At 45.6% G+C, this 15,334-nt stretch overlaps 1 protein-coding gene across 1 annotated transcript; it reads right to left on the bottom strand.

The window, feature by feature from the left end:
• Positions 1 to 1,104: 1,104 nt before the first annotated feature.
• On the bottom strand, positions 1,105 to 6,483 carry LOC125540096 (uncharacterized). Its single transcript, XM_048703684.2, has 5 exons — positions 6,047 to 6,483; positions 3,536 to 3,697; positions 2,651 to 2,694; positions 2,530 to 2,561; positions 1,105 to 2,443 (listed from the first exon to the last, which is right to left on the bottom strand). The coding sequence occupies exons 1-5, from the start codon at positions 6,438 to 6,440 to the stop codon at positions 2,290 to 2,292; spliced, it is 786 nt and encodes a 261-aa protein (XP_048559641.2). The 5' UTR covers positions 6,441 to 6,483; the 3' UTR covers positions 1,105 to 2,289.
• Positions 6,484 to 15,334: the final 8,851 nt, after the last annotated feature.

Below are 15,334 nucleotides of genomic sequence, written 5' to 3'. Positions count from 1 at the left end.
AGTGCTCATCGTCCATCTGGCTTGACATCCCGCAACGCCTTCAAGCATCCCTGTTGTGCCAACAAATTTTCACCTTTGTCTGTCATAACCCAAGGTTTTCAATTCCGTCGAACGTCTCCACCTCAAACCTGGTACCCGTTGGCTCCATGGTTCTTTGTACAGCTGACCTGTGAAAAAAACATACCGAGCAATCTTTCCGTGATCCCCATGTACACCAAGTATACTAGTTGCAAATCCAAAGAATAGCTTCTGGTCTTCACGTGGAGTAGCTCCCTTGCACAACTTCAAATGCTAGCTTTGCATGCCCAAGCCTTTACCTTCCCGATGCCATGTAGGAAGAGCTGCCTTTGGTGCTTCACGGCTACGGCTACAATACGAGGAGAGCGCATCTCCTCCGGGCACTCGGTCCCTTCTTTTGGTCCAAAACAAATCTTGCACGTCGTCAGCACATCTCCAAGCTCTCCCAAAAGAACAAAACCCCCCGCGTGGACCGCTTTGTCAACGGCCTGAACCTTGTCCGGCCCGTGCGCCCCTCCGGGTCCCAGCTGCAGCAGCCACACATGGGCATCCGGCCTCACGATAACTGACCCAACGCGCACCCAACAACCGGGCCGCTTCCAGGCACCGCGCCGATCGATCCGCTGCTGTTTGCACCATAAGCCGTCGCCGTCTGCTGCTATCCGATCTTCTCGAGAACTCGGTCTCAACTTGATTCGCTTTGCGTCCGCTGATACACGATCACCGATCCATAGCTTTCTCGAAACCTTGCTCATGATACCACTTGTTAAAATAAATCCGAGACATACCGTTGATCATCTGAGAACCAAGCAATCACACGAGCACGACACCGAAATTTGTTAACGAGGTTCACCAATATGGCTACATCCCCGGGGCCTGACTACGGGCGCTCCTCCCCGTGACACCGTCACAATACCGCACACCGGCCACCCGGGCGCCGACACACGCTGCCGGCTCACCCTTGCGCGTCTGTGCTATTATGTTGGCATAGGTTACATCGTGTGTCTACCCCCGCTATATATGAGAGGTCTAGGATACAAGTGTCCTACTAGGACACAACTCCATATCCTATCTAAACACAATACTACTCAGAGTCCAACTGTAACCTACCTTGTACACAATATTCGACACAACTCTAACAGGCTTATGTTTGAGTCTAGGTTAGGGTTGTCCATGTGACGTATGGCTTCAGGTCATGTAGGTATGGCCTCTGATGCTAGTGGCATCAACACGTGGCTTGGTTCTTCTTCTAGTCACCCATGGAGGACGATGGCGAGGAAGGTCGATCTAGTGAAAACACCTCCAATAAGCCGGGCAGACCACCAGACCAAGCAAATTCGGCGTCATCTCCCCTCTCTCTTCAATGCCGTGGGAAAAAGGAAAGAGAGCAATGGATCTATGCTCAACCCTCTCAGATCCATTCATTTATGGGGTTAGTAAGCGGGCCTGGTGGCTCTTCATCCTCCTTTCGGCCATGCATCAATGTCAGCCACCGAAAATGAAGATCAGCTCAACAGAAGTTTTTGATGTACCTTCTCCAACCTACCCGTTGTTGGCAAGGTGTTGATTGGAGGCGGCGATCAATGTGTCTCCGGTGAAGTCGTTTGCATCAGGACGAGATTGCATTATTATATTAGTGTCATCTTTGTGGTCCTTGTTGCAATGAGGAAGGACCTAGTTGCAATTTATAATTTTTAGGGTCCTTTCTACAGTATTGTGTCAATGGTACTTTTGGGTCCTCCCCATTATTGAAAGAACCAGAATGGCATATGTGGTTAATTTTGTTGGGCGCAACATGCTGATGAATAATAGTCAATTTAACCAGTAGAATAAAAAAATACATGACAAGATCTAGCCGACACCAACAAAAAAAGGAGATTTTTTTTAGAATCCAAAAAAAGGAGAGTTTGTTGTCAGTCATGTTTAATATTACTAACACTACCATATGTTGTTATGAATAATAACAAAGAAAAAAATGAGAGACAGCGTAGCATGTGGTACGAGCAATTTTTTGAAGAAACATGGAAGGAAAATATTGGTGGTTGCCACTAACAACAACACGAAGGTACGGACGCCCATGAAAACGTGTCGTCAACTAACTCTGATCTGATGAAAGCTACTGCCATCGCTCGGTTGTCAGTGGCGTAAACCCTGTGCCTTTCTTGATCCTGGCAAGTCAAGGTGGCGTGTGGTTTTCTTTAATTATTTGAAAGCAGTCGGCGAGAAACTACACCCAACCAACATGAGCATTGAACGGTGTGCTCTCGCGGTCTACCAATCTTTCGAATTCCAATTCTTTATCACCCTCGTCAGGCCCCCTTTGGTTTTTAGTATCTTGTAAATTCCTAGCATTTCGGGTCTGGGATCCTCCTCGTCGATAATTTCAAAGGTGACAGCTACTAAGTACACGTCCAGAGCAATGAACCTGAGATGAACAGATAATTATTTAGACAAGATTATTTGTGTGGTATGGAACAACATAGCAATAATAGCTTTACACCAAATACTAACCAGATCAACTCGGTGACGAGGCGGTAAGCATCCTACCATAAGCCACAACAAGCCATTAGTAAACAATATCTTCATGATTGAGTTGAAGTTTAGGCACCCTTGCTCTTTAACAAAGACTTACCCAGAAAGCATTGTTATCCTTGAATGACAAAATAAGTAAGAGAACTGCATTTGAAATAAAAGGCATACATTAATTCTTCCATTATTTATAAAGGTGTATAATTTTTTTCAGGTATACTCATAATCAATCATGACAGTATAAAGAACATTAGACTAATAAAAAATAAAACCGAGCCTATGAACCGCCTAGCGACAACTATAATCACTTGAGCAAGCCGAAGGCGCGCCACCGTCATTGCCCACTCCCCCGCCCCCACCGGAAACGGACCAAACTTGTTGTAGTAGACACGCAGAAAGACAGGCATGTATTTAGAGGCAGCTAAAGGTGTATAATTGCCACTGGAGAAATATATACATTTGCATACCTAAAATAAGCACATTTTTTTTCTAACAATTTGTGTGTGCGTGTGTGTGTGTGGAGGGGGGGCACACCACACAAAAATATTTACTTCGAGAATGGAGAAGTGATTTCTAAGAGGCAAGTGCCTTCCACTTCTCCAATGTTTTCTATAAAATCGCTCATTCATAAGTTTCAAAATGAGTTATGAAAAGACAACTCTTCCGTTCCAATCTCAAGGCACCAACAAATCTTTTAGTAGGGTCCACACCAGTAGCGGAGCTTCATGATGGCCAATCTGGGGCATGTTCCCGCCAAACCATAGGAAAATACGTGCACATCCATTAGTATTTAGGCATGTTTTTCCACTAAAAATCACCCCAAAGTGGTTATGTTCGGCCCTCCATCAAGCTCCCCCCCCCCCCCCCCCCCCCCCCCCCCCGGGGTGATTTTGACCCAAGCTCCGTCACCGGTCCAGAGCACAAAATTTCATATATTTGTCTTCTCCATAATAAACACAAACAATATAGTTTGAGTTCCAAAACTCACGGAGCTGTATCCGAGCACACAAATGGTTCGCCTTCCCATTTCTTCTCAGTTCTGCTGCTAGGACACTTAACTTGTAGAATATATATCCAAGAACTATATCCACGAACAGGGTTGGTACTAATTTACGGAGTTGGCAGAAGCCAGCAATCATCAAGAATGGGCCTGCAAACAAAAAGAAAACATGATTTGAGTTGTGCGCAATGCTTCCTCAGATACTTTGCAGGTAGGCCATTTGCTATTTCTTTGATTGACATTAAATCAAGATAAGATGAAACTAGTACAGTGTCAAGAAAACGCATGAATAAGAGCAACCAACGGTGTCATATTCAGATTATATTTGGTAAGGGCAAAGATTTGCAAATTCAGTGATGCTTAATTTGTTTTGGAGGAACAAGTAATTAATATTTACTCCATCTGTAAAGAAATATAAGATCGCTTAATCTAAACGATCTTATATTTCTTTACAGAAGGAGTATTTTTTTTGTTTGTTCAATGCATATTAGAGACAAGAAGATGAGACAAATAGCTGGTGTGATTGCACTGCTACTTGCTGTCAGTAGAATGAGTAAGCCGATTCCTGACTGCATTGCGCAGAAAAAAGCAGCTTGATGGTTGGGGGAAAGCAGCTTGAAGTTTGCGCGCAGGGAGGAGGTGCCGTTGGGCACCGTGGTGGCGTCGTCGATAGCTAGACCGAGCAAGGTTGATGCATCAGTACAGTTTTGAAGATGGAGCAATGGTAGTTGGCGGCGGCCTCTGAGAGCACGCCCGACCAGTGTGTGCTCTAGACCCGACAAGTGGCTAGGTTGGGGTCTCAGGTCTTAAATGTCAGGCTTGGCTGCAATGTCTGTTTGGTATTAGGCCCAGGCTATCTGCGCCCCTTCACCAACTGGATAAGTGTAGCGACAGTTTGTTGCTTAGACGGCGGTTTTAGTCCCACTATTGTATAACTTTGTAAGGTCTTGTAAAAATAATTAATAAAGTGGCCGTATGCATCATCCAGATGCAGAGGCCGGGGGTCATCCTTCTTTTTTTAAAAAAATCAAACGATTTTATATTTCTTTACAGAGGGAGTACTTTTTTTGTTTGTTGAATGCATATTAGAGACAAGAAGATGAGACAAATAGCTGGATATCTGTGATTGCACTGCTACTCGCTGTCAATAGAATGAGTAAGCCGATTCCTGACTGCATTGCGCAGAAAAAAGCAGCTTGATGGTTGGGGGAAAGCAGCTTGAAGTTTGCACGCAGGGAGGAGGTGCCGTTGGGCACTGTGGTGGCGTCGTTGATAGTTAGACTGAGCAAAGTTGATGCATCAGTACAGTTCTAAAGATGAAGCGATGACAGTTGACGGCGGCGGCCTCTGAGAGCACGCCCGACCAGTGTGTGCTCCAGAACCGGCAAGTGGTTAGGTTGGGGTCTCAGATCTTAGATGTTAGGTTTGGCTGCAATGTCTGTTTGGTATTAGGCTCAGGCTATCTGCGCCCCTTCATCAACTGGATAGGTGTAGCGACAGTTTGTTGCTTAGACGGCGACTTTAGTCCTACTATTGTATGACTTTGTAAGGTCTTGTGAAAATAATTAATAAAGTGACCGTATGCATCATTCAGATACAGAGACCGGGGGTCATCCTTCTTTTTTTAAAAAAATTAAACAATCTTATATTTCTTTACAGAGGGAGTACTTTTTTGTTTGTTCAATGCATATTAAAGACAAGAAGATGAGACAAATAACTGGATATCTGTGATTGCACTGTTACTCGCTGTCAGTAGAATGAGTAAGCCGATTCCTGACTTCCTGACTGCATTGCGCAGAAAAAAACAGCTTGATGGTTGGGGGAAAGTAGTTTGAAGTTTGCGCGCAGGAAGGAGGTGCCGTTGGGCATTGTGGTGGCGTCGTCGATAGCTAGACCGAGTAAGGTTGATGCATCAGTATAGTTCTGAAGATGGAGCGATGGCAGTTGGCGGCGGCGGCTTCAGAGCACGCCCGACCAGTGTGTGCTCCAGACCCGGCAAGTGGCTAGGTTGAGATCTCAGGTCTTAGATGTTAGGCTTGACTGCGATGTCTGTTTGGTATTAGGCTCAGGCTATTTGCGCCCCTTCATCAACTGAATAGGTGTAGCGAGAGTTTGTTGCTTAAATGGCGGCTTTAGTCTTCTATTGTATGACTTTGTAAGGTATTATGAGAATAATTAATAAAGTGGTCATATTCATCATCCAGATGCAAAGGCCGGGATCATCTTTTCTTTTAAAAAAATCAAACGATCTTATATTTTTCTATAGAGGGAGTATTTTTTTATTTGTTAAATGCATATTAGAGACAAGAAGATGAGACAAATAGCTGGATATCAGCCGATTCCTGACTGCATTGCGCAGAAAAAAAAAAGCAGCGGGTTGGGGGAAAGCAGATTGACTCAATGGATAGTACGAATTGCGCACGAAGAAAAAAAAATGAAGCTTTCACATCAGAACTTGTACAAAATTAACCAAGAAGAAACCTGTCCATAAATACATACCAGCGACGATCCCGGCGTGGTAGCTGCGGCAGCGGAAGAAGTGGCCGCGGTCCCTGATCTCGCGCAAGGCGAGCAGGACGGGCCGGAGGGGCTCGGCGATGAGCGCGTTCCATATGGCCACCAGCTCCTCCCAGCCGTGCCCAGTCGTCGGCCCGTCGGTCTCCTCCGTGGGTAGATCCTCCGGGGTGAGCTCGGACGCCCACCACTGGTTGAGGGCCGGAGCGCTAGGGCGTGCGCTGCACAGCCTCAGCACGCTGCATCTGGGGTGCTTGGTGAATTGGAGGTGAGGGGCGCAGGAATCGGAGCGGCGGCTCCGTGTGGCACCGGGAGGGACGAGGGAGCTTGCGCGGAAGAGGCTGTGGGAGGAAGCCATTGTCGCCGAATTTATCGCCATGGCGATTGTTACGGTCGCTTTTCGAGTATTTATATGGTGGAAGAAATCTCGGCGCTAGGCGTCGTGGCGGCCTATTAAAGGGACGAGCCGGATTCTACCAGGAGTTCGGTCGAGTTTTGCTACACTTACGCGCAGATTCTACGTGATGTTTGGTTACGGACTGACGTGGGATTGAAGGATTGAGAAATCACGCTGGTCGGCCCCACCAGGAAAATCAGGGGGGCGAGAGATTTGTTAGGAAAAAGTTATCCGTAGCCTGCAGCCCGTAACTGGTCCGTAGGTCTAGAATTTTCGAGTTCGGTCGGGTCACCTAAAGCCGAGAGTTCAACTCCTCGATGGTGGGCCAAAATCACACTGTGCTATGAAAGCCGATTACAAAGATGTTCCCCCTCTATAAAAAATAGATTACAAAGGTTGCGATATATGCGCTATTTGTCATAACCTAGGATTTTCTCTTTTCTCGTAGATTCGATTATTTGCATCGTTTTATCTTTTAAACCGTGTGTCTAAATATCGACTCGTTTTTAGTGGTGGACTTCTCACGTCGAGATCTTCGAAATTAGATCCCATGCTAAAGGTTTTGACAAACATTTTTCACGGAAAATATCCAAAGACGGAAGCATGGTTTTTCTTTTTCATTTTTCTGTTCCTTTTTTGGAAAGGCGCAATTGTGCTTTGCAAGTAAGGGGCTGTTTGGTTCCCAGTCACAGTTTGTCAAGCCAAAGTTTGGCTGCCATAGTTTAGTTGGTATGTGTTTGGTTTTTGCCACACTTTATTTCCTCTATGGCCCACTTGACATAGAAATAACTTTTTTGTCAACTTCTGTCAAAGTTTGGCGTCTAATTTCTCACCCACACTTGTGTGGCTTGTCATACTTGTGTGGCTGGCCACACTTTGGCTTGGCCACACTAGTCTCCAACCAAATAGATCCTAAATTTGTGCCTCCACGAGAAGCAAATCTATGCCTATCGCGAAAGAAAAAAAACGCTTCTTCTTTTCTGAAGTAAAAAGGAATATGTTTTCTTCTTTTCCAAGAGGTGGTTGTGCCTATTCCGGAAGCAAAAACTGTATTTGTTTTCTTTTCCGAGAGACGAGGTTGTGCCTCTCGCGGAAGCAAATCCGTACCTCTAAGAGAAGCAAAATTATGCCTCTCGAGGATCCATCTTGTTTGTTTTATAGTGATAAAGAATTAGTTCAACATTTATTCTTTGCATGTATTGTTGCCAAACATGTTTGGTCTTTTGATTCAAACTTATTTCAAGTTGATACACCTACTTGTTTTGAGAATATTTGGGCTTTGTGGCGTTTACACAAAAGTAAAACTGTCGTGGAATTGTCACGGCAGATGTCCTAGCGAAAGAACTTAGTCGTAGGGCCATCACAACTAGGAAGCTTAAAGGGGTTAATCGGGACAAAGGACATGAAAGGTTTTATACTACTTCGGCCCCTTACGATGAAGGTAAAAGCCTACGTCTAGTTGTGTTGGTATTGCTGGGGTTTCGATCACAAAGAGGCTTAACTCGCCGGCTTGGTTATCGATCTCTTGTTTCTTGCCCTAAGCCGCCACCGGGTCGTCCCCTTATATACACGGGTTGACGCCTGGTGGCCTACAGAGTCCCGGCCGGCTCATAATCGTGTCCGGCTCGGCGACTTCCTTTACATGCCTTTCTTTACAAGTCTTTCCTTACATACAGCGGTTTGCAATATTGGGCCTTAAGCCGCCTCTAGGCCTTTGGGCCTTCTAAAAGATTTGATAAACTATTATCTTAATGTTTACTGGGATTTTTGTGTAACCCGCCATTGGGGCTGACCCGGCCCCTCCTGGGCAGGTCATAACTGATAGCTATATCCCCAACATTAGGCCCCAGGTTGACTTTGAACTTTGTTCTTTGTCAATCTTCAACACTTAGACCAAATCCATCTTCTTATCCTCGCAGAAGTTTTTGTGACCCTCCATGACATCATCTCTTGAAAACGCAAAAAACTTTTATGACATCATCTCCCAACGGATCTTCCCCTTTAATGTCTTCCGAGAATCGAGGCGTCTGTGTAGTTGGATAACCATTATTCGGCTCTTCCTCGATTTTCGCGCCCGTCTGTTCACATTTTTCCTTATAAATAGGCACACCTCGACCTTCCTCATTCTCTCTCTCTCCGTCTTCTTCCTCTCGCAGCCCTCCTGCTGCTCGAGTTTCGCCGCCGTCGCGCTTCACCTCCGTCTCCGTTGATCTTGGCCGCTGCATCAACCCGAATCGGTCCAGAGAAACAGCAGCGACCTCCGTAGAAGATTTGTGGCTGTAAGTGTTCTCCTTTTCGCTTCTCAGATCCGCATTAGGGTTTCCAGGCTTCTGCATGTTCTTCATAGTTCATCGCAGTTCTTCGTAGTTCTTCCACCGCAAGCCTCTTCTTGATCCAAAAAGATATATATGCTTGTGCAGTAGTGGTTTTGTGCCTACTCTTGATACCCACAGATCCCTTTCTCTGGTTCAAAGACCTCATTAGAACTTACAGACTCATCTGCGCTAAACTTTTTAGGTCTAGAATTTTTCCCATTTTGAATAGCCATTTGATCTGGAATAATACCAAGCAATTAGGAAACTTGTTTGTCTCAACACTTAGCTAAATTTGCTTTCTCAAATATCTGTAGTCATGGCGGCTTACTGTGCCGGCTTTCTTTTCCTTATATGGCATTAGCCCTTAACTAAGCCGCCATTACTTGAAGGAAATATGCCCTAGAGGCAATAATAAAGTTATTATTTATTTCCTTATAATCATGATAAATGTTTATTATTCATGCTAGAATTGTATTAACCGGAAACATAATATATGTGTGAATACATAGACAAACAAAGTGTCACTAGTATGCCTCTACTTGACTAGCTCGTTAATCAAAGATGGTTATGTTTCCTAACCATGAAAAATGAGTTGTTATTTGATTAACGAGGTCACATCATTAGTTGAATGATCTGATTGACATGACCCATTCCATTAGCTTAGCACCCGATCGTTTAGTATGTTGCTATTGCTTTCTTCATGACTTATACATGTTCCTATGACTATGAGATTATGCAACTCCCGTTTACCGGAGGAACACTTTGGGTGCTACCAAACGTCACAACGTAACTGGGTGATTATAAAGGAGCATTACAGGTGTCTCCAAAGGTAGATGTTGGGTTGGCGTATTTCGAGATTAGGATTTGTCACTCCGATTGTCGGAGAGGTATCTCTGGGCCCTCTCGGTAATACACATCACATAAGCCTTGCAAGCATTACAACTAATATGTTAGTTGTGAGATGATGTATTACAGAACGAGTAAAGAGACTTGCCGGTAACGAGATTGAACTAGGTATTGGATACCGACGATCGAATCTCGGGCAAGTAACATACCGATGACAAAGGGAACAACGTATGTTGTTATGCGGTCTGACCGATAAAGATCTTCGTAGAATATGTAGGAGCCAATATGGGCATCCAGGTCCCGCTATTGGTTATTGACCGGAGACGTGTCTCGGTCATGTCTACATTGTTCTCGAACCCGTAGGGTCCGCACGCTTAAGGTTACGATGACAGTTACATTATGAGTTTATGCATTTTGATGTACCGAAGGTTGTTCGAAGTCCCGGATGTGATCACGGACATGACGAGGAGTCTCGAAATGGTCGAGACGTAAAGATTGATATATTGGAAGCCTATGTTTGGACATCGGAAGTGTTCCGGGTGAAATCGGGATTTTACCGGGTTACCGGGAGGTTACCGGAACCCCCCGGGAGCCATATGGGCCTTCATGGGCCTTAGTGGAAAGGAGAAAGGGGCAGCCCAAGGTGGCTGCGCCACTTCCCCCTCCCCTAGTCCTATTAGGACTAGGAGAAGGTGGCCGGCCCCCCTCTCTCTCTTTCCCCCCTTGGGAATCCTACTTGGAATAGGATTGGGGGGGGGGGGAGTCCTACTCCCGGAAGGAGTAGGACTCCTCCTGCGCCTCCCTCCTTGGCCGGCCAGCCTCCCCCCTCTACTCCTTTATATACGGAGGCAGGGGACACCTCTAGACACACAAGTTGATCCACGTGATCTATTCCTTAGCCGTGTGCGGTGCCCCCTGCCACCATATACCTCGATAATACTGTAGCGGAGTTTAGGCGAAGCCCTGCTGCTGTAGTACATCAAGATCGTCACCACGCCGTCGTGCTGACGGAACTCTTCCCCGACACTTTGCTGGATCGGAGTCCGGGGATCGTCATCGAGCTGAACGTGTGCTCGAACTCGGAGGTGCCGTAGTTTCGGTGCTTGATCGGTTGGATCGTGAAGACGTACGACTACTTCCTCTACGTCATGTCATCGCTTCCGCAGTCGGTCTGCGTTGGGTACGTAGACAACACTCTCCCCCTCGTTGCTATGCATCACATGATCTTGCGTGTGCGTAGGAAAATTTTTGAAATTACTATGAAACCCAACATTACTCCCCTGTATTATCATCATTTAACTGCTAATTTCACCATTGAATTGAACCGGCATGTTGCCTTTCTTTTCAGTTCGTTTTTGAACATCATGCCGTCCAAAGTGCCAACCATCTGCAACTGAGTTCCCTCAACCGTAACTGAGAAATGTTTGAAGGAGTTCTTTTCCATAGGATTTTTGCCAGGAAAAGCTGTCATGTCTTACCGTGCCCCTGACTCGGACGAAGAACGGCCCAATCCAAAGGACGGCGAAGTGATTGTTTTTACTGACCATATGAACCATGGCTTTTCACCGCCCGGCTCAAAGTTCTTCAGAGATGTCCTCCACTTTTTCAAACTCCACCCTCAAGATATCGGGCCCAATTCCATATCTAATATCTGCAACTTTCAAGTGCTCTGCGAAGTGTACCTTCAGGAAGAGCCGACCGTGGACCTCTTTAGAGAATATTTTTATCTGAACCGGCAAAATGAGTGCACCAACGGCCCTAGCTTGGAGCTTGGAGGCATCTCAATTCAGCGTCGGCAGGGCGTTGTCTTCCCCCTCATAGTCTTGCCAAGTCATCCCAAAGACTAGAATCAGACTTGGTTTTATTGTCAAGATACCTCACCAGCAAACGAACATCCCCTACCGGGTTATCGCTCAGAGCGTCTTGACTCCAAATTTGCACTTCCTGACAAATTCACTGCTGCTGAATGCAAGAAGTTGATACCATCCATCAAAAGGATTAATGCTTTGTTGGGGAATGGGTTAACCGGAGTTGATCTGACCCGCTGCTGGATCTCATGGCGGGTTATCCCTCTAAGCCGTCGATCAAAATTGATGTATGAGTATGGTGGAGGCCCAGATGACTCTCTTCGTCACAGCTCTGTTCAGTTAACGGAAGAAGATATTGTCTCAATGTCAACCCTTCTGGTGAACGGAAAATACGAAGACTGCAGTATCGTCGGGTTAAACCCCTTCTGCAAGCTTAACCCGGTGCCAGAAGTAAGGACACTCTGATCTCTCTCCATTGTATTTTTCCTAGCCGTATTGTTTAATACTTGTCTGACCTTTCATCTTGTTTTTACCTGTCTGCAGGCCAGATCTGATTTCTGGAAAGTTAAATATGACCACGAAGCTGCGAAGAAAGCAAGAGCCGCCGCCATAAACGCCAAGAAAACGACCCGAAGGTCCAAAAAGAAGAAGAAGAGTACCGCTGAAGATGTGATGAAACTCGATGATACTTCTGAGTCGGAGGTAGCCCTTGACTCCCTTGGCCAACTTTTTAATAATCTTATTAACACTGATCATTACCAGGACGACACTGGGACCAGTTAGGCCGTGGAAGAAGAGGTAACTATTTCCTCTGACTCAGCCCATTTGCCAAGACAGAAACTTCAAGTCGTAACCCGGAAAGTAAGGTTTTCACACCCTTTGGCTTATCTGGACCCTCACTTTCTTTTGAAAAAATAGCAACATGAGAGCCGCCGTCAAGCCCGGACCGAAGATGAACCGGCTGTTGTTCTTCAACAAACTCCCCCAAAAACGCCAGAATGAGGTTTATTTCTTTGTCTTCGACTTTGTGTTAATGGATGTCCTTCCTTGTATTACTTACTTTGTCTTATCTTTGCAGGAGGTATCTTGCTCTTCTGGCGACTCGTCTCAAACCCAGTTTTCGGCCTTCAAGACTGCCCCTGGGTAAGAAATAATCCTTTGTCTTCCGTGTTTTTAAAATTGTCTCTTTATACCGACAGTCCTATAATCTTTCACTTAGTGGCCAAGCTGAGTCTAAGAAGGCCAAGGTGACTAAACCGGCGAAAGACCCGCCAGTCCTTGCTCCTGAACCGGCAAGGCCACCTTCTCCTCCATCAATTGAAACTCCAAAAGACATACCTGTCAATGCAGAAGAAAATCCTACTGAGTCGTCGTTTGATGACACCATCGTGAATCCTTCCGCAACTGGACCATCAAGTTCAGCCAACCCGCCATCACCGTCTGCGCAAGACGTTTTGATCACCGGGAGCCACTTTTTTGAGCCAGGAAATCCAACCGTGTTGGCTCGCCACACGGCGAAACAAGAGGCATTGGAGAGACAGAAAGTGCGCTTTGATGTTGCACATTATGATCATCTGAATGCCAACGATATTTTATTCGGCTATCTCAGCCATGTGCACTCCAGTCGCGACTCAGAGATCGAAATGGTCAAAAAGTTGCAGCTGAAATATGAGGTATGCTCTTCCGGCTTATCTACATTCCGCCAGCCCCCAAGTCTTCAGATTATGAAAGAACCGGAATGATCTATAGACTTTATAACAAAGCTTCACCTGTAGTCCCCAAGGGCCGGTTCATTTTGATCATAAATAAGCCGGTACTTTAAATTGACTTGTACCATATTCAAAGAACTTCATAATCCGTCTTAACCTTGAGAAACTTGCTGAATAGCATACATTAGCCCCCAAGTGCCAAGTGTTGTTACTTTGTAAAGTACTTGGGACTTAAAGCATGTCTTTGGAGTCATAAGAAATTGTTTTGGTATACATTAGCCCCCAAGTGTCAAGTGCTTTTTTGTAAAGTACTTGAGACTTGAATCTTGATTTTTGAACCATAAGCGAAATCTTGACTCATCTGAGTACGGTTTCTGCAGAATGCCTTATCTGAACTGAACTCGCAATTGACTGATGCGAAGACCCGGCTAGCAGGTCAGGAGGCAGAAATCAAGTCTGCTAACTCCAAATTGCAAATAAGTCTCTCTAAGACGGAAAATTTAAAGACCAGCTTCACTGCCAAGAAGAAAACCTGGGCAGAGGAAAAAACGCTTCTGACACAACGCGCCGAGAAGGCCGAAGCAGCCCTTGAAGAGGTTTCAACAGAGCTGAATGGTTTAAAGGGCCGGGTGTCTTAAATGGTGGCCACCATCTTTGGTAAGCCGTCTGTCTTTAATCTTGTGTACTTTTTGCTGATCTGGAATATAAGCCGCCAGCTGCCTTTGTTTATAAAATATGTGCAGGCCCACGAAGCAAGAATCTGAGGCAAGATCATGTGATTAAACTAAAGGCAGTGTATACCTTAGTGGAACAACTGTATATTGGCGCACAATGGGCACTTGCTGCCATCTCTCCTGCCAATCAAGGACCCAACTGGCTCAGCGACATCTTGAAGAAACTGTCAATCCTACCCGCCAGGTTTCAAGAAGTGAAGCGCTCCTGTGCGAGAGCCGGAGCTTTGACTGCCCTGAGCCGCTCCAAGGCTTGGGTGCCAGATCTAGACCCGGCGGACGTGGCCAGAGGATTTCCCACCGTGAAGGAAGACGGATCTCCCTTTGAGCAGGATGACTTCATGGCTTGTGTGCGCGGAGTCCGACCTCAGGCGACTATTCTTGGAGATGAAACCAACATCAACAAGTATCAGCCGGGTTTTGATGTTGAAAATAAGAAGATGGCAACTCCCTCATATAAGGTGACAGATTTAATCCCGCCTGTTCGTGAAAATACATTTGCCCCAGAAGTTGACCTGGCCGGCCTGATTGACGAAGAAGCAGAATTTGTCGCCGTGAACGGTTTTGACTCGTCAAAACCCAGCTTCCAATCAACAGAGGGCGGTGAACCGGCGAGGGAGGAGCAATAACCATCTTCATTGAATCGAGTGGGAGTTGATCTTCCAGATGAGATAGTGATGTTTCTCCAAAGTCATTACCACCAAGCTGCTAGAGCTTCGTGATGAACTATATCGGGGACATATATGATGATCCTTGAGATATTCGCGATGTTTGACACCACAAAAGTAGAAATCAAGAAGGAGCATCAATTGTTGATGGTTGGTGAAACCACTAGTTTCAAGAAGGGCAAGGGCAAGAAGGGATACTTCATGAAACGGCAAATCAGCTGCTGCTCTAGTGAAGAAGCCCAAGGTTGAACCCAAAACCGAGACTAAGTGCTTCTGTAATAAGGGGAACAGCCACTGGAGCAGAATTACCCTTGATACTTGGTAGATAAGAAGGCTGGCAAGGTCGATAGAAGTATATTGGATATACATTGTGTTGATGTGTACTTTACTAGTACTCCTAGTAGCACCATGGTATTAGATACCGGTTCGGTTGCTAAGTGTTAGTAAACTCGAAATAAAAGGCTATGGAGTAAACGGAGACTAGCTAAAGGTGAGCTGGCGATATGTGTTGGAAGTTTTTCCCAAGCTTGATGTGATCAAGCATCGCACGCTCCCTCTACCATCGAGATTGGTGTTTGCATTGAGCATAGACATGATTGGATTATGTCTATCGCAATACGGTTATTCATTTAAGGAGAATAATGGTTACTCTGTTTATTTGAATAATACCTTCAATGGTCTTGCACCCAAAAATGAATGGTTTATTGAATCTCGATCGTAGTGATACACATGTTCATGCCAAAAGATATAAGATAGTAATGATAGTACCACCTATTTATGGCACTGCCACGTAAGTCAT

The sequence above is a fragment of the Triticum urartu genome, chromosome 2A, assembly GCF_056163025.1.
Source record: "Triticum urartu cultivar PI428250 chromosome 2A, HENAU_Tu73, whole genome shotgun sequence".
NCBI lineage: Eukaryota > Viridiplantae > Streptophyta > Magnoliopsida > Poales > Poaceae > Triticum > Triticum urartu.
The sequence above is the reverse complement of the archived record's forward strand: the minus strand, read 5'-3'. Positions and strand labels throughout refer to the sequence as shown.